The 25,770-nt window shown below is 37.4% G+C and overlaps 1 protein-coding gene across 1 annotated transcript in view; it reads left to right on the top strand.

Annotated features, from left to right (window-relative positions):
• DNAH14 (dynein axonemal heavy chain 14) overlaps positions 1-25,770 on the top strand; it is a 344,464-nt gene that overhangs the window by 244,217 nt on the left and 74,477 nt on the right. Inside the window, exons 62-68 of the mRNA XM_058533894.1 lie at positions 6,020-6,151; positions 6,511-6,606; positions 15,161-15,301; positions 17,009-17,224; positions 21,460-21,690; positions 21,975-22,096; positions 23,964-24,208. Coding sequence (XP_058389877.1) covers positions 6,020-6,151; positions 6,511-6,606; positions 15,161-15,301; positions 17,009-17,224; positions 21,460-21,690; positions 21,975-22,096; positions 23,964-24,208 — 1,183 coding nt within the window. The remainder of the gene's footprint in view (positions 1-6,019; positions 6,152-6,510; positions 6,607-15,160; positions 15,302-17,008; positions 17,225-21,459; positions 21,691-21,974; positions 22,097-23,963; positions 24,209-25,770) is intronic.

Genomic DNA, 25,770 nt, shown 5'->3' with positions numbered 1-25,770 from the left:
CACACATAGTTACAAATTTTTTTTCTTGTGATGGCAACTTTTAAGATCTACTCTCTTAACTTTCAAATATAAAATACATGTATTATTAACTACAATCACCGTGCTGTACATTACATCCCCCTGACTTATTTATTTTTTAGCTGGAATTTTGTACCTTTTGACCACTATATATAGGGGGTGGGTGAAATGGGTGAAGGTGGTCTTTTGGTGTCCATATATTATATATATATATTGAGGAAGATGAAATATACATATAGAGAGAGAGAATGTAATATAAAATATATATACCACGTTTTCTTTATCCATTCATCCATCAGTGGACACCTAGGTTGCTTCCACGTCTTGGCTATTGTACACAATGCTGCAATGAACAGGGGGTGTGTGTATCTTTTTGAGTTAGTGTTTTTGTTTCCTTCAGATAAATACCCAGCTGTGGAGTTGCTGGATCATATGTTAGTTCTATTTTTAATTTTTTGAGGAACCTACATGCTATTTTCCATAGTGTCTGCACCAATTTACATTCCCACCAGCAGTGCACGAGGATTCCCTTTTCTCCACATCCTCACCAACACTTGTTATTTCTTATCTTTTTGATAATAGCCATTCTAACAGGCGTGAGGTGATATCTCATTGTGGTTTTAATTTGTATTTTCCTGATGATTGTGATGTTGAGCACTTTTTCATGTACCTGCAGCAGTCTGTATGTCATCTTTGGAAAAATGTCTATTCATATCCTCTGCCCGTTTTTTAATAGGATTGTTTGCTTTTTGCTATTAAGTTGAATGAGTTCTTTATATATTTTGCGTATTAACCCCTTATCGCATACATGGTTTGCAAATATTTTCTCCCATTTCATAGGTTCCCTTTTCATTTTGTTGACAGTTTCCTTTGCTGTGCAGAAACTTTTTAGTGTGATTGTAGTTACATTTATTTTTGCCTTTGTTGCCTTTGCTTTTGGTGTCAAATCCAAAATCATCACCAAGATCGACGTCAAGGAGCTACTGCATGTTTTCTTCTAGGAGTTTTATGGTTTCAGGTCTTATATTCAAGTCTTTAATCCATTTTGAGTTAATTTGTGTTTGGTGTAAGATAGTAGTCCAGTTTCATTCTTTTGTATTTGGCTGTCCAGTTTTCCCAACATCATTTATTGAAGAGAACGTCCTTGCCCATTGTGTATTTTTGGCTCTTTTGTCATAGATTAATTGACTATATATGTATGGGTTCATTTCTGGGCTCTCTGTTCTGTTCCATTGATCTGTGTATCTGTTTTTATGCCAATACCATACTGTTTTGATTAGTATAGCTTTGTAATATAGGTTAAAATCAGGAAACATGATGCCTCCAGCTTTGTTCTTCTTTCTCAAGATTGCTTTGGCTATTTGGGGGTCTTTTGTGATTCCATACAAATTTTAGAGTTGTTAGTTCTATTTCTGTAAAAAATGCCGTTGGGATTTTGATAGAGATTACAGTGAATGTGTATATTGCTTTTGGTAATATAAACATTTTAGTAATATTAATTCTTCCAATCTATAAGCACAAAATATCTTTCCACTTATTGTGTCCTCTTCAATTTCTTTCTTCAACGTCTTATAGTTTTCAGTGTACAGGTCTTTCATTTCCTTTGTTAAATTTATTCCTAGGTACTTTATTCTTTTTGATGCAATGTAAATGGGATTGTTTTCTTAATTTCTCTTTCTAATAGTTTGATTTTGGTGTATAGAAATGCAGTTGAATTTTTTTCTGGTGAGGAAGATTAGCCCTGAGCTAACATCTGTTGCCAATCCTCCTCTTTTTGCTGAGGAAGATTGGCCCTGGGCTAACATCTGTGCCCATCTTCCTCTACTTTATAAGTGGGATGCCTGCCACAGCATGGCTTGATAAGTGGTGCACTGGGATCCGAACCTGCAAACCCTGGGCCGCCGAAGCAGAGCACACGAACTTAACCACTATGCCACCAGGCCAGCCCCTACAATTGATTTTCATATATTTATTTTGTATCCTGCAACTGTAATAAATTCATTTATTAGTTCTAACAGGTTTTTTGTGGAGTCTTGAGGGTATTCTACGTATAATATCATATCATCTGCAAATAGTGACAGTTTTACTTCTTCCTTCCCAATTTGGATGCCTTTTATTTCTTTTTCTTGCTTAATTGCTCTGGCTAGGACCTCCAATACTATGCTGAATAAAAGTGATGAGAGTGGGCATCCTTGTCTTGTTCCTGATCTTAGAGGAAAAGCTTTCAGCTTCTCACCATTGAGTATGATGTTAGCTGTGGACTCATCATATATGGCCTTTATTATGTTGAGGTATATTACCTCTATACCCAGTTTGTTGAGAATTTTTATCATAAACGGGTGTTGAATTTTGTCAGATGCTTCTTCTGCATCTATTGAGATGATCATATGATTTTTATTTTTCATTTTGTTAATGTGGTGTACCACATTGATTAATTTGTGGATGTTAAATCATCCTTGCATCCCTGAAATAAATCCCACTTGATTCTAGTATATGATCCTTTTTAATGTATTGTTAAATTCAGTTTGCTAGTGTTTTGTGGAGGATTTTTGCATCTATATTTATCGGGGACATTTGCCTGTAATTTTGTCTTCTTGCAGTGTCTTTGTCTTGTTTTGGTATCAGGGTAGTGCTGGCCTCATAAAATGAGTTTGGAAGTGTTTTTTCTTCTATTTTTTGGAAGTGTTCTTCTTCTTCTATTCTATAATTTTGAAAAATTAAAAGAGTTTAGGAAGAATTGGCCTTAATTCTTCTTTATACATTTGGTAGAATCCACAAGTGAAGCCTGGACTTTTGTTTGTTGGGAAGGTTTTGATTACTGATAATGCCCTTACTAGTAACCAGTCTGTTTAGATTTTCTTCTTATTCATGATTCAGTCTTGGTAGGTTGTATGTCTCTAGGAATTTTTCCGTTTCTTTTAGGTTGTCCAATTTGTTGATTTTTAATTGTTCATAATAGTCTCCTATGATCCTTTGTATTCCTGTGGTATCAGTTGTAACGTCTCCTTTTTTGTTTCTCATTTTATATATTTGAGTCCTCTCTCTTTTTTCCTTGGTGAGTCTAGCTACAGGTTTTTCAATTTTGTTTATCTTTTCAAAAATCCAGCTCCAGGTTTCATTGATCTTTTCTATTGTCTTTTCAGTCTCTATTTCATTTATTTCTGCTCTGATCTTTGTTATCTCCTTCATTCTACTAACTTTAGGCTTCACTTGTTCTTCTTTTTCTAGTTCCTTGAGGTATGTTACATTAGAAGCCTGACCTCAGGCTGAAGCTTTGAGATGAGCAAGTAGGCCTCTTTCACTGAGAGACTGGGTGCTTTTCAGTTGGCTCCTCTGTACTGGGCCCTGGGGTGGGTGTCTGCATGAGCGCTTTAAGAAATGTTTCTCAGATTCTTATAACCTTGTGGGTCTTGTGGATGCGAGCCCTGTTGGCTTTCAAAGCTAGATGTTTTGGGGGCTCTTTTCTTAGGTGCAGGTCTTAAAAGTTGGAGTGCCAGATGTGGGGTTCAAACCCTTTGCTCCTCAGGGAGAAGCTCTGGCTGTGAGTTCCTTCCTAATTGTGGGTTACCACACCAAGAGTGGGGTTTGTGGTGAGACTGTATCTCAGCCTCTCTACCAATTTCTATGTGGGTTTTTTCTTGTTTGCCCAATGTGTAGCGGTCACTCAGGTAGTTTTGGGGTTTCTTTCAGAGATAATTGTTCTATATGTAGCCGTAGATTCAGTGTGTCCATGAGAGGAGGTGAGTTCAGGATCCTCATATGTCACCATCTTGAACCAGATCTTTGAGATGATTTTTATTTGTGTAACAAATATTCGTATAACAACGTGTGCCAGACACTGTTCTGAGCACTTTACAAATATTAATTTATGTGGGAGGAGATGGGGGACACATGGGGAGCACAGAAAAAATTAAAATAAGGTAGCCTGGCTACCTAGTGAAGGGTTTTGCTGAAGCAGATTTAATTCAGAAGAATGTACATTTACTGTAGGACTTCAAGGAGGATGAGGGCACAGCCAATGTCCTGAGCAAGCCTAGGAGTTCAGGGCACCAGTAGAGTGGGGTAGGCCATGCTGGACAGATGAGTCTTGTAGGAAGAGGAAAGGAGTATAGCAGGGTAGGCAAGAGGTTACAAGGGCCTCGACCAAGATGGTGTAGACAGAAGCAGAAAGGCCAAATGCCACTGATGTGGCCACAAGCCAAGTAATGCCTGCAGCCACCAGAAGCTGGAAGAGACGAGGAACAGGTTCTCTCCTAGAGCCCGCAGAGGGAGTACTGCCCTTCCTACACTTTGATTTCAGATTTCTGGTCTCCAGAACTGTGAAAGAATAAATTGCTGTTGTTTTAAGTCACCCATTTTGTGGAAATTTGTTACAATGGGCACAGGAAACTAATACAGATTTTGGTACCAGGAAGTGGTTGCTGCCATAACAAACACCTAAAAATGTAGAAGTGGCTTTGGACCTGGATAATTGTACAGGCTGGAAGAATATCCAAACAGGGATACTACATGGTTGCTGAACTGAGAGCTAAGTTCAGGGACAGACAGACAGATCTGTAGACGTATAAATGGCACTGTCCTAGGCTGAAGGGGTGAATACTCATTAATTCATTCAATAAATATTTGTGGAGTATCTTCCTTGCAAGAGATATTATGATAGTTTACAAGACTGACTCATTCCTTTATGTTATGAAGCTTACATTGCAACAGGAAAGACAGACATTAAATAGCTAATGACACAATTAATTAATTACTTACGATGATGATCTATGCTATTAGGAAGTATAGGGTAGTATATGAACAAGGTGAATTTTTTTAGCAGAATTTTAGTTTTGATATTTGTATTGTTCATGAATTAATGCAACAACTACTCACTTGCTGAAGCATTCTTAGCAAAAATGATTCCCTGTGATTTTGTTTAAATATCTTTCAAACTAAAACTAATAGCTCATCTAAAGAAATAAGTAAAAGCCTAACAGTATTTTAAATGATAATGAGAACACCAATAATCAATTGAGAATGGACCACCTGCCATCTAAGTTATTCAGCAAAATGATTCTCTCCTTCCAGGCAAGAGAGGAAACGCCTGGTTGGAAAGGAAAGGAAAAGGAATCTCAGTCTGAGAAAGATGTCATTCTGTTTATGACTCGCAAAAGTAGATGAGAAATACTATATACCTAACCCTAAATTGGGTTGTACCATTTAGATGCGGCAGATCTATGGGCATGAGACACAACTAAGCTAGAGAATGTCCTCAGTGAGCCCCAGTGTGCCCCTGGCTATACCACCATCACTGACTAGACAGACCTCTGAATAGGGACTGTGCCCTGCCAATATGCCTCTTGGGGGGAGAAGGTGGAAGATGGTATTCCTAGTCACCTCACACCTAAGATGCACAAGAAGGAGACTTCAGACCTCCTTGCACACCAAATTCCACAAAGCTGCAGAAAGTTAACCTGTTTTATTTTTGTTTTATTTATTTATTTATTTATTTTTGTGAGGAAGATCAGCCCTGAGCTAACATCCATGCCAATCCTCCTCTTTTTGCTGAGGAAGACTGACCCTGAGCTAACACCCGTGCCCATCTTCCTCCACTTTATGTGTGACACCGCCACAGCAGGGCCTGACAAGCGGTGCATCGGTGCGCACCCAGGATCCAAACTCAGGCCGCCAGCAGCAGAGCGCACCCACTTAACCACAACGCCACAGGGCCAGCCCCCTTATTTTTGTTTTAAAATGGAGTTTTCTTAAAAAAAACTATAACAAAGGTACTAACAACAATAGCAATAACAAGATGTTTATAATAGAGGCTTTTCTCCTCCTCTTAAAAAAATTACTGGTACTAGAGCCATTTTGTACTGAGGTATGTGTCTTTGATTCTACTGTTGAAGAATAGTTGAGTATTTCTTAGACGAAATAAAATTTCATTCTAATGTAGATTGTGGAAAACTTCAGATCAATATTTCTTTCTCATGTAATACATGAACTGTATTCTCTCTAGGTTTTCATGAAGCTGAAAAGAATTTTAGCCTTACATGATTTCAATCCAAACAAGGTTGCCCTAGTTTCTGTTGCTTGTTGCTCTATGTGCCAGTGGGTTATAGCTTTGAATAACTACCATGAAGTACAGAAGGTATGCTTTTTCCTCCTAAATATCGGTAACAATTTGGAATTGACACATCATAGTCCCAAAAATAATTTTTATTTAACAATGCTCAAATGAACCTCTGTGGAAAGAATACCCAATGAAAAACACTTTAATCGAATGTATTAAGCTAACTCACACAGATATCAAGTATCAGATTCTTTTATTTATGGCAACTATGCTGTTGTTTTGTTTGTTTTAGTGTGTTTCACCATATTAAGCTACTTTATATCCCTTTTGTACAAGTTTAAGAATTGACACCTATAAATGTCTTTCAAACGTAAGTGGCATTTTTAACAGTGAACTTGACTTTTTTAACACTTAAATGTTGTGACATTCTTTTCAAGGTGGTAGGCCCTAAACAAATCCAAGTAACTGAAGCTCAAAACGTCCTAAAAATTGCACGACAAAGGTTGGCCGAAAAACAAAGAGGTTTACAGCTGGTAAGAAATTTTTTGACCTGTTAAACTCTCGACATGTTAATGAACTAGACAAAAACGTCAGGAAAAAGTCATTATCTCAGTAGAGTTTATCATATTAAGATAAAATGGAGATAACAACAAAGGTAGTTAAAAGATTAATTGTGATTAAGTAAATAATATAGATACTATATGTAAACATCTGAGTGCCTGCCACATAATAAAACACTCAATAATTAATAATGTAAATTATTATATCAATGATACATTAATTTATCATTTCACCGAAGTTCTCCCAGGAGATCTTTGCTAACTTCAGTCTACCAAAGACTTAGTATTAATCTGTGTTCTTAAAAAACCGTGCTTAACCTGTTTATATCCATTACTCTGTTGCTTTGTAAAGACATGGTTATTCCTTAAATATCTTGGTTTTAAATTAGAGTATCATTATGAGAACTAGAACTAGAATTGAGATCATCAGTCCCTGTCACCTATTTAGCTCACATACCTTTTGAGAGTGGGTGAAATAATATACTTCAGAGATGCAATCTAGCAGGCAGATTCAGCCCATTGACATCTTCTATTTGGCCTATATAGTCTTTCTCCCTACCCCTTACATTTTGAGGTAGTTATCAACATTTTTAAATCTGGAGATTTTATTTAAAATCTGAATTTTTATCTTCTCTTGAAAATTCAGAATATCTGGCAACGCTGGGCTAGCATTCTCACTTGGTTATAATAAGCCCACAACTCACTTCAAGCGTTTATGTTACCTGCCTGACCCCATAGGCATTTCTTGCAAACTCAGATATGTAAAAAGCATTGGACATTTTTGAAGGTGATTAACAACAAATTTGAACTGAACTTATTTTATATGTCATTTTATTGCTAATATTTAATGCAGCTTATGATGTATCTATATAGTTGTATTTATACATGTGCAGATAATAGCTAACATTTATTGAGCATGCACTGTGTTCCAAGTACTGTGCTAATGCTTTATATACATTTTCTCATTTGACCCTCAAATCAACTTTCAGAAGTAGGTGTTTACAAATGAGAAAACTAAATTTGAAAGATTTAATAAATTTGCTCAAGATTTTGAGCCTCTAAGTGGTGGTGCCCACATTCTAACCCAGGTCTGTGTAACTCTAAAGCCCATGTACTTAACTACTATCCTATAAAATATTTCTCTCCAGGAGTGATATCCAAAATATCTAGCAACCAGTGTGGCACAGACACCAAACAATCAGAATGGGCACTTGTCACGGAGCAGGAGCAGGGTCCTGGAGGCCACCAGCTGAGATTAAAGAGGGGTCGTAGGGCCAGGGTGGACGGTGTATAGGGGTGGAAGTGCGCTCCAGGGCATGGGGCAGAACCATTTAGCAACCACTGCAGAAATATTTCAGTCTAAACAAGCCAAAACTCGTGGGTTTAAGAAGATATCACAGATAGGACAACCAGACAGAAGACAGGGAGATAGAGGCCTGAACAACACAATAAACCAGCTAGACCTTACAGACATGTACAGACTACCCCACCCAGCAGCAGAATACACATTCTTCTCAAGTGCACGTGGGGCATTCTCCAGGATAGCCCATATGTTAAGCCAAAAAATAAGTCTCAATAGATTTTAAAAGATAAATATCATATAAAGCATCATCTCTGACCACATGGAATGAAGTCTGAAATCAGTAACACAGGGAAAATGGAAAATTCACAAAAATGTGGAAATTAAACAAGAAACTCTTAAACATTCAATGGGCCAAAGGAAAAAGTCACAAGGTAAGGTAGAAAATATTTAGAGACAAATAAAAACACACCAAAACACCACACCACACAACACAACACACCAAAAGTTATGCAATGCAGCAAAAGCAGTGCTCAGAGGGAAATTTACAGGTAAATGCCTACATTTAAAAAGAAGATCTCAAATCAGTAACCTAGCTTTACACTTTAAGGAACTAGAAAAAGAAGAGCAAACTAAACCAAAACTAGCAGAAGGAAAGAAATAATAAAAATTAGAGTGGAGATAAAGAAAATCAAAAAGCAATAGAAGGGGCCAGCCCGGTGCCATAGTGGTTAAGTTCACCCACTCCGCTTCGGCGGCCTAGGATTCGCAGGTTCGGATCCCGGACGTGGACTGAGGCACTGCTTGTCAAGCCATGCTGTGGCAGTGTCCCACATAAAGTAGAGGAAGATGGGCATAGATGTTAGCCCAGGGCCAGTCTTCCTCAAGAAAAAAAGGAGGATTGACATCAGATGTTAGCTCAGGGCTAATCTTCCTCACAAAAGAAAAAATAGAAAAAAATCAATGAAACCAAAAGTTGATTCTTTAAAAAGATCCTCAAATTTAATAAACCTTTAGCTTAGATTCCTAAAGACTCCACCAAAAAACTGTTAGAACTAATAAACGAATCTAGTAAAGTAATACCTAGGAATAAATTTAACCAAGAAGGTGAAAGATCTGTAAGCTGAAAACTATAAGACAATGATTAAAGAAATGGAAGAAGACACGAATAAATGGAAAGATATTTCATGCTCACGAGTTGGAAGAATTAATATCGTTAAAATGTCCATACTACCCAAAACAATCTACAGATTGAATGCAATCCCTGTCAAAATTCCAATGACATTTTCACAGAAGTAGAACAATCCTAAAATTTGTGTGGAACCACAAAATTTTTCTGTTGTCTTCTTGATGATAGCCATTCTAACAGGTGTGAGGTGATATCTCATTGTGGTTTTGTTTGATTTGCATTTCGCTGATGATTAATTGATGTTGAGCATCTTTTCATATACCTGTTGGTCCTTTGTATGTCTGATTTGGAAAAATATCTATTTAGTTCCTCTGTCCATTTTTTAATTGGATAGTTTTTTTTTTGTTATTGAGTTGTATGAGTTCTTTATATATTTTGGATATTAACCCCTTATCCGATATATGGTTTGCAAAAATTTTCTCCCATTCTATAGGTTGCCCTTTCATCTTGTTAATTGTTTCTTTTGCTGTGCAGAAGCTTTTAAGCTCAATGTAGTCCCATTTGTTGATTTTTGTTTTTGTTGTTTGTGCTTTTAGTGTTGTATCCAAAAAAATCATTGCTAAGACCCATGTCAAGGAGCTTCTTCCCTTCTTCCTTCCATCCATTTCGAGTTAATTTTTGTGAGTGGTGTAAGATAACAGTCCAATTTTATGGTTCTGCATGTGTTTATCCAGTTTTCCCAGGATCATTTGTTGAAGAGACTGCCCTTTCCCTATTGGGTGCTCTTGACTCCCTTGTGGAATATTAGTTGACCAGATACAAGGGGGTTTAATTCTGGATTCTCCATTCTGTTCCATTGGTCTATGTATCTATTTTATGCCAGTACCATACTGTTTTTATTAGTGTACAGAAATGCAACTGATTTCTACGTATTGATTTTAGATCCCACAACTTTACTAAAATTGCTGATTAGTTCCAACAGTTTCTAGGTTGAGTGTTTGGGATTTTCTATATGCAAAATCACATGATATGCAAATAGCAACAGTTTTATTTGTTCCTTTCTGATTAGGATGCTTTTGATTTCTTTGTCTTGCCTAACTGCTTTAGCTAGGACTTCCAGTACTATATTGAATGAGAGTAGTGAGAGTGGGTGTCAGAGGAAAAGCTCTCAATTGTTCAATGTTCAATATAATGTTAGCTGTGGGGTTTGTAGTGTATGGCCTTTATTATGTTGAAGTATGTCCCTTGTATCCCCAATATGTTAAGGGGTTTTATCATGAAAGATGTTTTTTGTCAAATGCTTTTTCTGCATCTATTGTGATGATCATGTGATTTTTATCATTCCTTCTATTAATGTGATGTAATACATTAATTGATTTGCGTATGTTGAATCATCCTTGCATCCCAGGGATAAACGCCACTTGGTCATGGTATATAATCCTTTTAATGTGTTCTTGAATTCTTAAAATTTGCTAATATTTTGTTGAGAATTTTTGCATCTGTATTCATCAGTGATTTTAGTCTACAGTTTTATTTTTCAGGTAAGTTATTTTATTGTTTCATTGTTTGAAACATAATCCTCTATTTCTTCACTTTCCTTGACTCTCTCTGTTGGTGTCTACACATTTGGTAAAACAGCCACCTCTCCTTGTCTTGACAAAGTGGTTTTGTGTAGGAGATGACCCTTGTCTTTCAGCCTGGCCTGAGCTCCTGGTTGTCTCTCACACTGTTGTGATTGTCAAAGCAGCCTTCTTTGTTCTTAGTGGCTCCCAGTATTCCAAGTGTGCCAAGACCTGTCAGTGTCCCAAAGGAGAGCATCTCAGTCAGCACCTAGACGCAGGGGGATTGGAAGCTGGACCCTCAGGCAACAACATCTGAAGTGTGCAAAAAGACCTCTTCAGTGAACAACTGGGAGATGTCTGTTCCCTCTGCATGAGCCCTGGGAGTACAGCCCATTAAGAACTATTTCTTGGGGCCAGCTCAGTGGTGTAGTGGTTAGGTTTGCATGCGCTGCATCAGCGGCCCGGGGTTCGCGGGTTCAGATCCCAGGTGTGGACCTACACACCACTCATCAAGCCATGCTGTGGCAGCGTCCCACATGCAAAATAGAGGAATATTGGCACAGGTGTTAGCTCAGGGCCAATCTTCCTCACCAAAAAAAAAAGAGAGAACTATTTCTTTGTTTGCTACATTCCTGCGGAACTGATGAACACAACCAGAGCCAGGTGGTCAAGGGGTGCTTCCCCTGGGTAGCAGCCACAAAAGCCAGAGTACCGGATGTGTACAAGCTCCTTCCATGGGGAAATGGATGATTTGGAGTGGGCTAGAGGGAGAATGCCAAGATGATGTCTGCAGGCCTCCCCATTCTCCCAGGAGGGTCCCAGTCAGCCCCTGGGTGTGTGCTAAACTAGAAGCCTGACCTCAGGCAGCAGCTTTTAAAGTATGCAGATAGCCTCTTTCAGGGAAAGATTGGGAGATGAGTGTTTCTGCCTGACCCCTCAGCACTGAGCTGTAGCTGCAAAGGCCAGGGCACCAGACGTACACAAGCTCCTTCCAGGGAGACACCAGGACCTGGAGTGGGCCAGAGGGAGAATGTGGAGATGGCACCCACCGTCCACCCCACTCTCTGGGGAGGATCACAGTTAGCCCCTAAATGTGCGCTAAATTAGAAGCCTGACCCTCAGGCAGCAGCCTCTTTCAAATATGCCTCTTTCAGGGAAGGGCAGGGAGATGGGCATTTCTATCTTATCTCTCTGCAGTGAGCCCTGGGGGATAGCCAGTTAAAAACTGTCTCTTTGTTTGCTGTCGTCTGGTGGGTCTCTGTTGGCTTTCAGAGCTAGGTGTGTTACCAAACCAAAGTGGGTTCACTTCTTGGTGAGTCGTAATCAAAGCCTTCACCAGAAGTAGTTGTCACACAAAGTAAGATTTATTTGCAGCAAATAAGGAGCCCATGGGGAATTATGTGCCATGCCATGGCTCTCCAAGCAAGGGAAAGCAGAGGCCTTTTATTTCGGGTGGGGAGTGAATATTCAAAAGGGAAGTTTCATCCTCACATGTAGAGGTGGGTATTCGCTGGCACAGGCGCAGTTTGAAAGCATGCTTCCACATATATCACATGCTATGGTAATAAGGCCTAAGCTTCTCCTGGGGTAGAGATCTTAGCATAAAAAGGAAGCAAGGGTAATCTCTTGGGTACTTCTCGGCCCATCTGCACAAGCATCACTCTTGTGGTGGGATTTGGACCGGTTCAGGGCGGTTGGTGATTGCATCTCTTAACATAACTAAAAATCAATTTTGAGAAACAGTTAAGTGCTTCCTCCTTAGAGTTACTCAAGGCAGTTAGTCAGTGACAGGTGTTTTGGGGGCCCATCCCTCAGGTGGAAGTCTTAAAATTTGGGACTCTAGATGTTGGGTCCAAACCCTGTGCTCCTCAGGGGGATGCTGGGAGTTACGAGTTCCCTCCTGATTGTATGTCACTGTGCTGGAGGTGAAGTTTATGGTGAGAGTGTATATCAGCCTTTCCTATCCGTTTTGAGGTGGGTGTTTTCTCATTTACCCAATGTGTAGGAGCTGCTCAACTGGTTTCTGAATTTCTTCAGAGGGAATTGCTCCATGCCTAGCTATAGATTTGTCCACAGGTGGAGGTGAGTTCAAGAGCCTCCTGTATAGACATCTTGGACTGGAACTGTCTTTGTACTTATATTTGATCCTTAGTATTTTTTATTTGGGTATTTACTCAATTCTCCTGCTGTCCATGATTTTTTGTTTTGTTTTAGTATTTTCATTCATTTTTCCAACAAATATTTGTTTATAATATTATTCATTTGTTTTTATTGTTATTCAGTCGTAGAGAAGAAAAAGATAAACTGTAAATTCCAGTCAGAACCTTACTCTACTAGTATTCCGCATTCTCTTCCAGCTCTCAACCACAGGCTTCTTGAGAAGTTTCTAATATTTTAACACATTGAACTCCAACAAGTATATTTAAAATGTATATTTTTACACTTAATATTTTAAAATTGAATGTAAGTAGTTAACTCCATTGGTTTTAAGCCTTCGTTGAGGTTTTCCTCCTCACTCAGCTATGTCCTGTCTCCTGTTTTAAAAATAGGTCTTTTGTTCACCTGGATTTTAATATAAAAAATATTTCTGAAAAATCTAGGGAAATTTAGGGGGAAGAAATCATGCCAGAACTTATTATATTACATGAACATTCATTAAAAATGTTATTTTGGGGTAACAGAGTGCCTGTCGTATACAGATCTTCCTCGACTTCCAGTGGGGTTACATCCCAATAAACCCATCGTAAGTTGAAATATCATAAGTCAAAAATGCATTGAATACACCTAACCTCCCGAATGTCATAGCTGAGCCTAGCCTACCTTAAACGTGCTCAAAACACTTACATTAGCCTACAATTGGGCAAAATCATCTAACACAAAACCTATTTTATAATAAAGTGTTGACTATCTCATGTAATTTATTGAATCCTGTACTGAAAGTGAAAAACAGAATGGTTGGATGGGTACAGAATGGTTGTAAGTGTATCGGTTGTTTACTCTCATGATCCCATGGCTGATGGGGAGCTGTGCTTGCTGCCACTGCCCAGCATCACAAGAGAGGATCATACCCCATATCGCTAGCCCAGGAAAAGATCAAAATTCAAAGTAGGATTTCTACTGAATGCATACTGCTTTCCCACCATCATAAAGTCGAAAAATCGTAAGTCAAACCATCTGTAATAGAAATGTCAGGCGTTTAACCGAATCAGTAAGCCCTATGCTTTAATATTTGAATAACTCACTAGGTCTTGAGTAGCAAGGGAGGCGTTTTCTCAGAGAAATCAAAATGGGGGAATGAGCAAGCAAACAAAACCAACATAATACACAAAAGAGTAAACAACTAAATAATTATTATGGGTGAACCAGAAATAAATAATAAATCATTAGAGTAGGCACACCAAAAGTAGCCAATGTGTATATGTTTTGTAAAAATTAGGTATTTTCACTAGGATAACACCTTAAAAATAGGAGGAGAAATTACAAATCACAGACTGCATTCAATAAGCACAATTTTATATATACAATTACATGTACATAACATATTCAAGTCTTTATGCTAAATCCTGTCTTCAAAGATTTTGAGAAGACATGAAAATCTTTCAAAAATATAAATAACAACATAAGGATAATAAGACTATAAGACCACAATACAAGAGATAATATCAGGCAATTTATAATTACTTCTCAAATGACTGTCACAAACAGTACATCAGGGTGGATTTGACAAGACTGACACATCATAACAGCTGGAAGTTGATAAAGATTTTAAAGAATGCCAAGGATCTACATCCCTTTAAAGGGAGGAGTCCAGGCGTAAGGGAAAGATGTGAGCCAAATTGCAGAGGCAAGAACGCTTAAGGAATATTTAGGAGATATAGAATAAACCAATTTGGCTAAAGTGTAATATTACTGGAAAGGAGATGAAATTGGGAAGGAATGTTGGGGTCAGATTGTAGAGGCTTTAATTGAAAGGGCCAAAACTTTGGACTATATCCTTAGGCAATCATTTCTATAAGAATTCACCAAAGATTTTTGAGCAAGAGTGTTATCAAGTGGTAATTTAAGAAAATTATTTTATCCGCTATTTGTGAAAATATATTTTCTACTGACAGCCTAGGGATAATAGTTGCTTCATTCTGCCAGCCTAACTTCAAAAACTCATTAGTTCCTCTGGGCTGATCAGTGGATCTGGGATGAAAAAATTCAATCACTTTCTTAGAGAAAAAACCTGGATACGATACAAAATTTTCTCTGTGAAAAATAAATCGGAAAATGACGAATCTTCAAATGCTAAGATTGTAAGAAAACCTATTGAGGAAGCTAGCATTTTAAAAAACAAACCTCAATGTCTAAGGGATCATTCATTTAATTACTACTATGTACATTTTCATTGGTAATATAATCCATCTCTCCAGAAAGAATTTCCAGGATGTGAAAATGAAATGGTTGCACACTATATTTATATAAATACAGATAAACTCTTGAGGCAAAATGAGAGTACAATTTTGTCTCAATAACAGATTAATTGTCTTTCAGATTGAAGAACATCTGCTGTATTTGCAGGCAGCCTACAAAGATACTGTTGCTGAAAAAGAAATATTAGCAAATCGAAGACAACTGGCCACCAGGCGCTTGCAGTGCGCATCTATCTTACTAACTGCACTGGAAGATGAAAAGGCATGACTTTCTTTGCGTGTATATCTCCTTCATTAATTTCTACTGGGCTTGATAGATCCCAAGATGTTATTTTCAGATACCTCCTGAAACTATCTTACCATCCAGTTTCTGACTGAGATCAGTAGACAGTCCTGTTCACATAAAAATAAGGGAGTCCTGGGCCAGCCCTGTGGCTTAGCGGTTAAGTGCGCACGCTCCGCTGCCGGCGGCCTGGGTTCGGATCCCGGGCGCGCACCAACGCACCGCTTCTCCGGCCATGCTGAGGCCACGTCCCACATACAGCAACTAGAAGGATGTGCAACTATGACATACAGCTATCTACTGGGGCTTTGGGGGGAAAAAGGGAGGAGGATTGGCAATAGATGTTAGCTCAGAGCCGGTCTTCCTCAGCAAAAAAAAGAGGAGGATTAGCATGGATGTTAGCTCAGGGCTGATCTTCCTCACAAAAATAAAAATAAATAAATAAATAAATAAATAAAGGAGTCCCGCTCAAGTAGTCTTAAAACAGAGATAAGAGACTACAAAGGTCAGAAGTTATTTTCTCTTGATTCTAAGACATCAGCACACTTTTGTGTGAGGAGGACCCAAGTAAACCCATCAGTGAGCATGTCAGTTTTCTAGCTCATCAGTGAGCTGGAAAAGAAAAAGTTTTCTTTTTCTAGCACAGGAACAATCAAGCTGAATGTATAAAACATGGGTGGAGCTGAAAGGGAGGAGATGTCATTAAGAAGGAAAAAGAAAATTTTATTTTGTTCTGTGAATCTTCTGACCTCTTCTTTCTCATCTTTTTATTTCTCTTCTAATTAATCTGCCTTCTCTATACTTGAATCCATAGAGGGCTGACTAGGATCTTGGTTCTGTCATACCTCAGCTATCTCAAAGTTACAAAAATTCTCAAGATAATTTTAATTTAGTTTAATTGTCTAAATAAATACATATCACGAAGACTCCTACAGTGCAAGGAGAAGGAGGTTATGAAATCAGACCAATTAGAGAGAGATCACAGCCCTCAAAAGATGACTGATGTCCTTGAGAGCCAAGTATATGTTGAGAGGCAGTAGAACATCAGCTTTATCCCTGATTTTAAGCTTCCAGAAGAGAGGGTTTATGTTCAACATGCTTTCTTTATTGACCAATCAAGAACATACATGGTTGTAGAAGGAGGCCATACAGCCAAAGAATATGGGTTCAGATCCCAGCTACACCCTTCGAAAGCTTTGTGAACTTGAACAAGTTACTTAACTTCTCTAAACTTCAACTTCCTCTTCTGAAAATGAAGTCAATGGCTTTTACTTAACAGAATACTGAAAGCATCAAATGAGATTTTCAAAGTAAAGTGTCTGTTAGATATGTAAGGATTCAATAAATATCGGTCATTATTATTACTGAACACCATTAATAATATATTATAATGAATTGATATTTTAAAAATTCATCCTGCTTTATTACACAAAGGATTTGAAATGGCTATCTATCAATCTTAGCAAATATGACACTATTGACAAATCCAAGAGTAGGACTCATGTTCCCCTCAGAAATCAGTTTGTTTTTTAATATTATCCATTATTTTAATACAACTACAGCATGAGAACCAGTAACAGTAATAGCAATGATAGGTCCAACTTGGAGACCATTAATATCTAAAATGTCTTATAATAGTGTATTTTATATCAAATATAAATAACTCATTTTTATTTTAACATTTAGACTCAATGGCAAGAAACAATCAATCAAATAGATAGCAAGTTGGAAGGAATTTTGGGTGACATACTTATTTCAGCAGCGTGCATTGTCTACAGTGGAATGTTAACAGCAGAATTTCGCCAGTTGGTTGTGAATAAATGGGAGAATCTTTGCACTGAAAACAATATTTCTTTGTCTTCTAACTTTTCTTTAATTGAAGTCATGGCACAAAAACATGAGGTAGTAACATATTTCTATTATCCAGTTAAGTGGCTGTTATTGTTGATTTGGATTTTGGATGTGGGTGTAATTTTTTTTGGCTTTGATCTTTGCCCCAAATTATTTTGATAAATGAAAATATTGATGTTTGTTCCAGGCCTTAAAATTTTTTTTAATTATAGTTCTAATGCCTCAATTAGATATATCTCCTGTTTCTCATCCCCTGGGCAAAAGTCACAAAATATCCTTTTCCTCATTGTAATTCTACTACTCTGTCCTAACAAATACAGCCAATTTCTGTCCACAAAACCCCTGTCATTAATAAAATTTGTGACTTGTTTACTATGCTTAGTATTCTTAGAAACAGCCAAAAATATAGACCTCAAATTTATCAATTTATCAATAAATATTTATTGTTTATCTATGTAAGTTCTATGCTGATGTTGAGAGGTTAAAAAATAAATACACCTTTTTTTTTCATCCCAAGAGAGTAATTTTAGATTAGTTCCCTTGCTGATAATTCAACTTAAACTGACTGTCAAATCTACAAACTCTCTAAAGCAAATACAGACTTCTCATTTTCATAATGCTGATAACCAGTTTAAACCCAAATATTTTGGTAATGACATTGGATGTAAATGGACTAAATGGTCCAGTTAAAATGCTAAGATTGTAAGATTATGTAAAAATTTAAACCAAAGCACAGAACAGAAACCACATGTTATTTAGAAAGCACACATCTAAAACATAAAGAAAGACTGACAGTAAAAATTGGGAGGAAATTTACCATGGATTACCCAAAAAAGGACAAAATAGACTTTAAGGCAAAAAAGAATTACTAGAATTAAATAAGCTTATGTTATAATAATTGGTTTAATTCTCCAAGAATATGTTAACAATTCTCAATTTGTTTGTGCCTAATAACTTGACCTCAAATAATATAAAGCAAACATTAAAAGAACTACAGATAAAAAATGGACAAATCTATAATCATCAGGAAAGATTTTAACATACTTATTTCTGTAACTCATAGTAAAAGAACACAAAAATCAGTAAGAATAGAGAAGATTTGAACAGAAATGATCAACAAATGGATTTAATAGACATATATTAGCCTACATCTGGAGCTTACACATTCTGTGCAAGCACATATAGAACATTGCCAAAATTGGCCATGTAATGGACCACAAATAAAGTTTCAACAAATGTCAAAGGACTTAAATCATACAGAGTATGTTATCTGACCAAAATGCAATTAAGCTAGCAGTCAGTAATTAAAAGTTTTTTTGAAAATCCTTATATTTCTGGAAATTAGGAAATATAGTCCTTAACTAACCACAGGTCAAAGAAGAAATCAGAATTTAAAAAAATGAAGCATTGGTGAAAATTTTTCCTTTGAGGTTGGGAACATGACAAAGGGCTAAGCACTATCTTCGCTTGTATTTAACACTGCAGTGGAGATCCTAGACAGCGCAGTAATGCAAGAAAAAGAAATAAAAGATATTAGAATAGGAAAAGAAGAAAGAAACAAAAAATATAAATTTTGCAGGTGATATATTATGTACCTAGAAAATCCAAGAGAATCTATAGATATATCATAAGAATTAATGAAAGTTTAGCAAAGTCTCTGGGATTAAAGTCAATATACAAAAACCAATTGCACTTCTCCACACCAGCAACAAACAGGGTGCACTGTGTTTTTAGATACCATTTATCATAGCATCAAAATGAATCTATCAAAAAGTTGTATAAAATTTATAGAAATAAAACTATAAAACATTATGAGATAAAGTTTAAGAAACCTAAATAAATGAAGAGTTATGCCATGTTCATGAATTAGAAGACTCAATATTCTGAAGTTGCCAGTTCCTTCCACATTGATCTATGGATCCAGTGTAATCCCAATCCGGGTAGGGTGTGTGTATGTGTGTCTCTCGTCTGTCTAACTCGACAAGCTGATTCTAAAAGTTATAAAAAAAAGGTAAAGAGCCAAAATGTCCAAGACATTGTTGATGAAGAACTAGGTGGAATGACTTGCTATATCAAATATCAAGATTTGCTTTAAAGCTACAGTAATTAGGACAATGGTATTGTTTATCCATGTGTGTACCAGTGCAAGGATAAACAACTACACCAATGCAGCAGAACTGAGAGCCCAGAAACAGACCCACACATACATGGACATTTGATTTATGACAAAGGGGATACTGCAGTACAGTGAGGAATGCATAGTCTTTTCAATAATAGTGCTGGGTAGTTGAATATTCATAAGAAAAAAAAAGAAGGAATTTGACCATTACCTCACACCACACATAAAAATTCAGTTGCAGTTGAATAGTGAACCCAAATGTGAAAGGCAAATTAATAAAACATAATTTATGAGAATGTGTGCATGACCCCAGTTGAGAAAAAATTTCTCAAGCAGAACTAACCATAAAGGAAAAAGTTGATCAATAGAATTACATTAAAATTTAGACTTTCTGTTCCTCAAAAGACACTGTAAAGAGGATATAAAGACAATTCAAAGAATAGGAGAGGATGTTTGTAATACATATATTCAACAAAGGGCCCTATCCACAATATAAAAAGAAGTATTACAAATCAATCAATAAATGGGCAAGAGCCTGGAATAGGCAGCTTACAAAAGAGGCTATCCAAATAGCCAATAAACATATGAAAGGTGCTCACCTTCGTTATTCATTAGGGGAATCAAAATTAAATCTAAAATGAGATATCACAACACATCTGCCAACATGACCAAAATTTAAAAGACTGACAGTATCAGGAGTTAGCAAGTGTATAGAGAAACAGAAACTCTCATAAATTGCTGGTGAGAATATAAAATGCTATAATCATTTAGAAAACTGATTTTAGCTACAAGTATTAAAAACACACATACCCTATGACCGAATATTCCACTCCTAGGTTTTTACCCCAGAGAAATGCATACATAAGTTGACCAGTAGAATATAAAAGAATATTCATTGTAGCGTTATTCATAATAGCCAAAAACTTGAAACAATCCAAGTGCCCTCAACAGTAGAATGGGTAAATAAATCTAGATATATTCATGAAGTGGAATACTCCACAGCAGTGAGAATGAATAAATACAGCTATAAAACGACATGGATGAAGCCGGAAGAAAAGAGGATATACTATAAGATTTCATTTATCTAAAGTCCAAAAATTACCAAAACTAAAGTACAGTATTTAGGAATACATATTTCAGTAAAATGATAAAGATAAGCATGAAAGTCAGGAGAATAATTCATTTTCTCAAATAGAAACTCTGATTCACTATTTGAAGTTTATTTCTCTCACTACTGATGTGCTATTCGAAGTTTATTTCTCTCACCACACCAACCTTTTGCTCTTTTCTTCTTTGCCTGTATTCAAATGCAACCTATACTCCAACCAATGGAAATACTCTTAGTTTCCAAGATTTTTCATCATCTTTCATATTTCCTTTTATGTAGAATTCAAGAGCATGCAGTTCTTCAAAGGCTTAAACAAACTTTTTCTTCCCTTTCAAAACTAAAAAGTATCCTTGGCCTCTCCCGAGGTGGTCCCTGCTGTCTTTCCCTGGAAGGTTCCCTGGTGTCCTGTTCCTTCTCTGACCTCCACGGACCTTCTTGCCTTTTTTCTTCCAACCTGCTGATAGTGGCATGAAATCAGAGCAGCAGGCAAAGAGAGGCCATGTAAGGATGAAAAGTTTGTCAGTCTTGGAGTCAGCTTCTGAGTTAAACCCTGGGTCTCCTATTAGTCTGACAGTGTGACCACAGGCAAATTCCTAACCTCTTTTAACCTCAGTTCCTCCTTCTGAGAAATGAAGGTTGTTACAGTAATTTAAGTAAATAATGCATTATGTGCTTGGCAGGTGGTGGGTGTGCCATAAAGTAGCTATTGTTATATCTGTATAATTCTGTATTATTGCATGTTTCATATATGCATTAGAGTCTAAGATCCTTAGGAACAGTTACTCTATCTTATGTTCCTTAACTGTCTCCTATAGCATCTTGTTGTGATGGGCATTCATTCTTACTGATGAACAGAAACGTGGAATTTAATGAAAAATTACACACCTTACTCAAAATTTCACATCCCAGTTGTTTAAAATTGTTCATTTCCTTAGTCCTTTTAAAGATTATTTGGTTTTCTAAAGGAAGTGATCCTGCAGGATCCTTTAGTATCCTGTAGGATATTAAAGATGTGAAGGAGTTTATGAAACAGTGAAAGCACCAATGATTTCATTCCAGATCCGCCGATGGCATTATCAGGGGCTACCTCCCGATCAGTATTCTACAGAGAGTGCCATCTTGATCAAGAACAGCCTGCAGTGGCCACTGCTGATTGACCCACACAAGCAAGCACGCCCTTGGATCCGTCAGATGGAAGGATCTAGGCTGCAGGAGCTCTCCATTGAAGACAGCAATTACATCCAAAAAATGGAAAATGCTGTGAAAACAGGGGGGAGTATCCTCTTGCAGGTATTTGGACAAAATGGCCTAATTCCATGCAGCTGACGCATATATTGTATTCACTAAGCATAAAGACTAAGAGCTTTAAATAGCAGGTAACTTTGTCAGGGGGAAAAAAAATCATAAATAAATGCATAAATAAATACAGTCAGTTTTCAATGTTCAATTCATTCGGATCCATCTTTTACTGGTGTCCAGATATTAACAAGATTTACATTTTTTAAATGCTGTCTTTTCAATGGATTTATTTGTTGTAAGATGAGTTTTTTATTAATGTCTGTTGGGTTTTTCAGAATCTCCCCGAAACATTAGCTCCCAGTTTAAAGGCAATTTTGAAGAAGGATATCTATCAGAAAAGAGGACAATATTTCCTAAGGGTTGATGATTCTGAGATCGAATACAATTCCAGATTTAGGTAATGTCTCTCAAAGTTAAATTGAGTCAAATGTTTATGTTTTTTAAGACAAATAATATTTCAGCCCTGTATTTTAGTCCTGATAAGCCTCTCCTGGAGAAAAAAAGTGAGATTGCATTTTGAATGTTCTTTTTGTTTTTGTATTTCCAGTCGCACTCATCAGCATAGAGAATAGAGAACAGATTTTTGTTTATCAAGTCATTCCAAACCAATCCTTTTCAGGCTGTGCCTGGCAAAGCCTGTGGGTTCCAGGAAGAGTCTTCAGAAGCTGTGAGGAAGGGCAACGAGCAGGAAGCCTGGCCCCACTTAATCCAGAGGAGCTCAATTTGATCTGTTTGCCTAACATTTTATTTGAGCAGAAAAAGCTTCTGCTTCTTTAAGAAACAAAATCCAAATTTGATATCTAGAGCAAAAAGATAGAGATTTTTCCTAGGCAGAATAAAACATTGTATCCACGTTCCAAGCAGTAATGGGCCCCCAGGAGTCCGATTCCCACCAGCCAACTTCACAGAGCACTATTACGTAGTCAAATTTAATTACCTCAAATATATAATTCCCAAGAGAATAAGATATTTGAGTTGTTAGCCATGTGCATTCTCTCCTTCAATTCACAATCAGAAGATTGCTAAGTGAGCAAGTAATCAGCAAGGGGAATTAGAAGATGATGTTAATGGTCCCTAACCTGGTGCATTTAACTTCTTTACAGGGACAGACTGACTCCTTACCAAGTGGTCCTGACTCATAAATCTGTTGGTCAGTGGGTCCTTTTCCCTGGGCAGGGCTGCCAAATTCTTACTCCTCACCAAATTCTTACTCCTTAGAATCTCTCTTCCAGTCTCCTTTCTTCTGCTAATAAAACATTTTCCAAAGTATATTCCTCCAAACAACATTTCTAGGGATTTAATAGGTGTCAATCAAAAAAGGGATCCTGTACTTTTTTAAAGCACTGAGTTAAAGAAAGTCAAACAGGATTCTTTCCTACAAGGACTTAAAACCCCTTTATTTAAAGAACTCTCTCCAGAAAATAGCGTTCTACAGAATACACTTTGCAAAACACCCTGTTAACCCATTATTTCTTTCTCACTGAATTAAGCAACAGCTCTAGAAAAACAATGAAGTAATATTTTTCTGAAGTGACAACCTGGTGCCCGTGTTTGAATTGTGTGTCTGAGGAGGTGGTGGAGGAAACTGTTTTGGATGGCAGACTGGCGACGAAGCCCCACTCTGTCACTTTCCGGCTGTGTGATATAGGCAATTTATTTAACCTCTCTAAGCCTCAGTTTCGCCCTCTATGAAATGGAAAGAGGACTTGTCCCTGCTTTATTGGGTTGCTATGAAGACTAAAGGAGATTCAGAATCTGACCACTCCCACTGGTAACACCCTACTCCAAGCTCCCATCATCTCTCACATGTTAACCAGTCTCCCAGCTTCCTCCTTGCCCAGCTCCTCCCTCTGCAGGCTGTTCTCAAGATAGCAGCTAGAGTGGTCCTGTTCCAAAAAGATCATGGCTCTCCTCCACTCAAATCTCTTCATTGGCGTATTACACAGGGTAAAAACCATAGTCTTTACAGTGATGTGATGACAGGTCAAAATTCGCACTATTTAGCATTTTTCTTTACTCTGACCTTATGCTTAGACCAAATATAGTGTAGACATAATTTGTGGTTGTATTTTTTTAAAGTTGTAAATAGCAAATGTATACACGTAGTGTGAATTGAGAGCCTACTTTGTGTACAAGGCTGAATAATACTAAAAATTAATTTTGTTTACTTTCAGGAGAAATATTTTTTCCATTATTAAGTAAATTAGTTTCTTTTTTTCCCTCTGTACATCCTTTGAATAACTGGTGTCTTTCTCATGTTTTAGGTTATACATATGTACAGAAATAGACAACCCTCCTTTTCCTCCATCAGTTTGTAACTGTGTTACTATGATCAACTTCATGGTAACTTTCCAAGGTTTGCAAGATCAACTCTTATCTACTGTATTAACTCACGAAGTTCCTCATTTAGAAAGTCAACATTTCCACTTATTGGAGAGTATTTCCCTTGATGCTATGACTCTTGAAGAACTGGAGGAAAAAACATTAAGTTTACTGCAGAACGCACAAGGTAAGTTAAGATATTTAGTGATATTAGGAGATCTTTGCATACCTTTGTGAAGGACAGAATAAAAGTTATAAGGACTGTTGACACAGGTAACCAATAATCAATCTATAGACTAAAAATGGGGTGAGAGTTTCTTATATGAGCCAGTCTGAGGACTGTAGCCCGGAAGCACAGTCTCCACCAGGGAAGAAAGAACTCTCGAGAGGTGAGCTGTACAGCATGGTTATGTATTGTTTTGGAACATATATCAAACATGACAGGAATACTTTTTTTCTTTTTTACTACAGTCACAAGATGTTTGCTGCGTACACAGCAGGTCATCCTGATCCTGGTTTCTGGGAAGGAATGTTTATCTTCAAAGAAATGCTGATATGGGTGGGAGGTATTCATCCCTATCTTTAAAGGCAACATTCTTTGCTTTGGGTTACTGTTTAACGTTTAAAGCAGATGTACAATGCATGCTTGACAGGCTGTAAGTGAGTCCATTCTGGAAAGACAAGTTCAGGCCAAATCAGTTTTAAACCAAAATGGCTTCCTCATATACCTCAATATATTAACTTTCCTTATTAGTTTCATTACTTTTCACTTATTTCCATCAGGACCATATTCTGACTTGGTATCAAAAATACCAAATCTTCATTTCCACCAGATAACTGATCAACCACCCCATTTCTAAAATTAAAACATTGTGAATTTTGATGTTCCTCAGTTCCTGTCTCTGCTTTAGCTCATTATGTCATAGGACACTTGTCACTTTATAGTCAGTATAAGCTGTGAGAAAAATTTTATAAAGACTGCTTAGTTCTCTCCTTGCTCTATGTCTATATAATTTCTAAACAACTAAATATAAAGCATGGTAAGTTCCTGGGGCACACTGATATATCTGCTCCTAAAAGGGGTTCTTAATACCCAATTTCAACATGGGAGGAGGGTGTTCCCTCCACACCAACAGTAATGCAACACCAGCTGGGTGTCCTACAGTTGAGCCCATTTCTGACACTATCTACCCAGAGATAACACAGGATTCCACAGGGTAAGATTTCAGTCCTATAAGACTGCTCTCTCTCCCCCACTTCAGATGCCAATCGAAAGCCCAGGTTGTTACTTATGCTTCTGACACATGGGCTGCAGATTGGAAGATCCAAGAACCCCCTTCCTTGGGTTCGATTAATTTGCTAGAGTGGCTCTCAGAACTCAGGAAACCCATTTACTCACTAGATTACCAGTTTATTATAAAAGGATATAACTCAGGAACAGCCAGATGGAAAGGATGCATTAGGGCAAGATACAGGGACAGGGCGCGCAGCTTACAAGCTCTCTCCCACCACACCACTCGCCTCAAATCTCCACGTGTTCACAAACCTGGAAGTTCTCTGAACCTTGTACTTTTGGATTTTTATGGAGGCTTCATTACATAGGCACGATTGATTAAATCATTGGCCATTGGCGATTGATTCAACCTCCAGCCCCCTCCCCTCCCTGGAGGTCAAGGGGGTGGGACTGAATGTTCCAACCCTCTATTCTTGGTTGATTCCCCTGGCAACCAGCCCTTATCCTTAGGGGTG

Source organism: Diceros bicornis, chromosome 38 (assembly GCF_020826845.1).
Source record: "Diceros bicornis minor isolate mBicDic1 chromosome 38, mDicBic1.mat.cur, whole genome shotgun sequence".
NCBI classification, from domain to species: Eukaryota; Metazoa; Chordata; class Mammalia; order Perissodactyla; family Rhinocerotidae; genus Diceros; species Diceros bicornis.
This window is presented reverse-complemented; position numbering and strand designations above follow the sequence as displayed.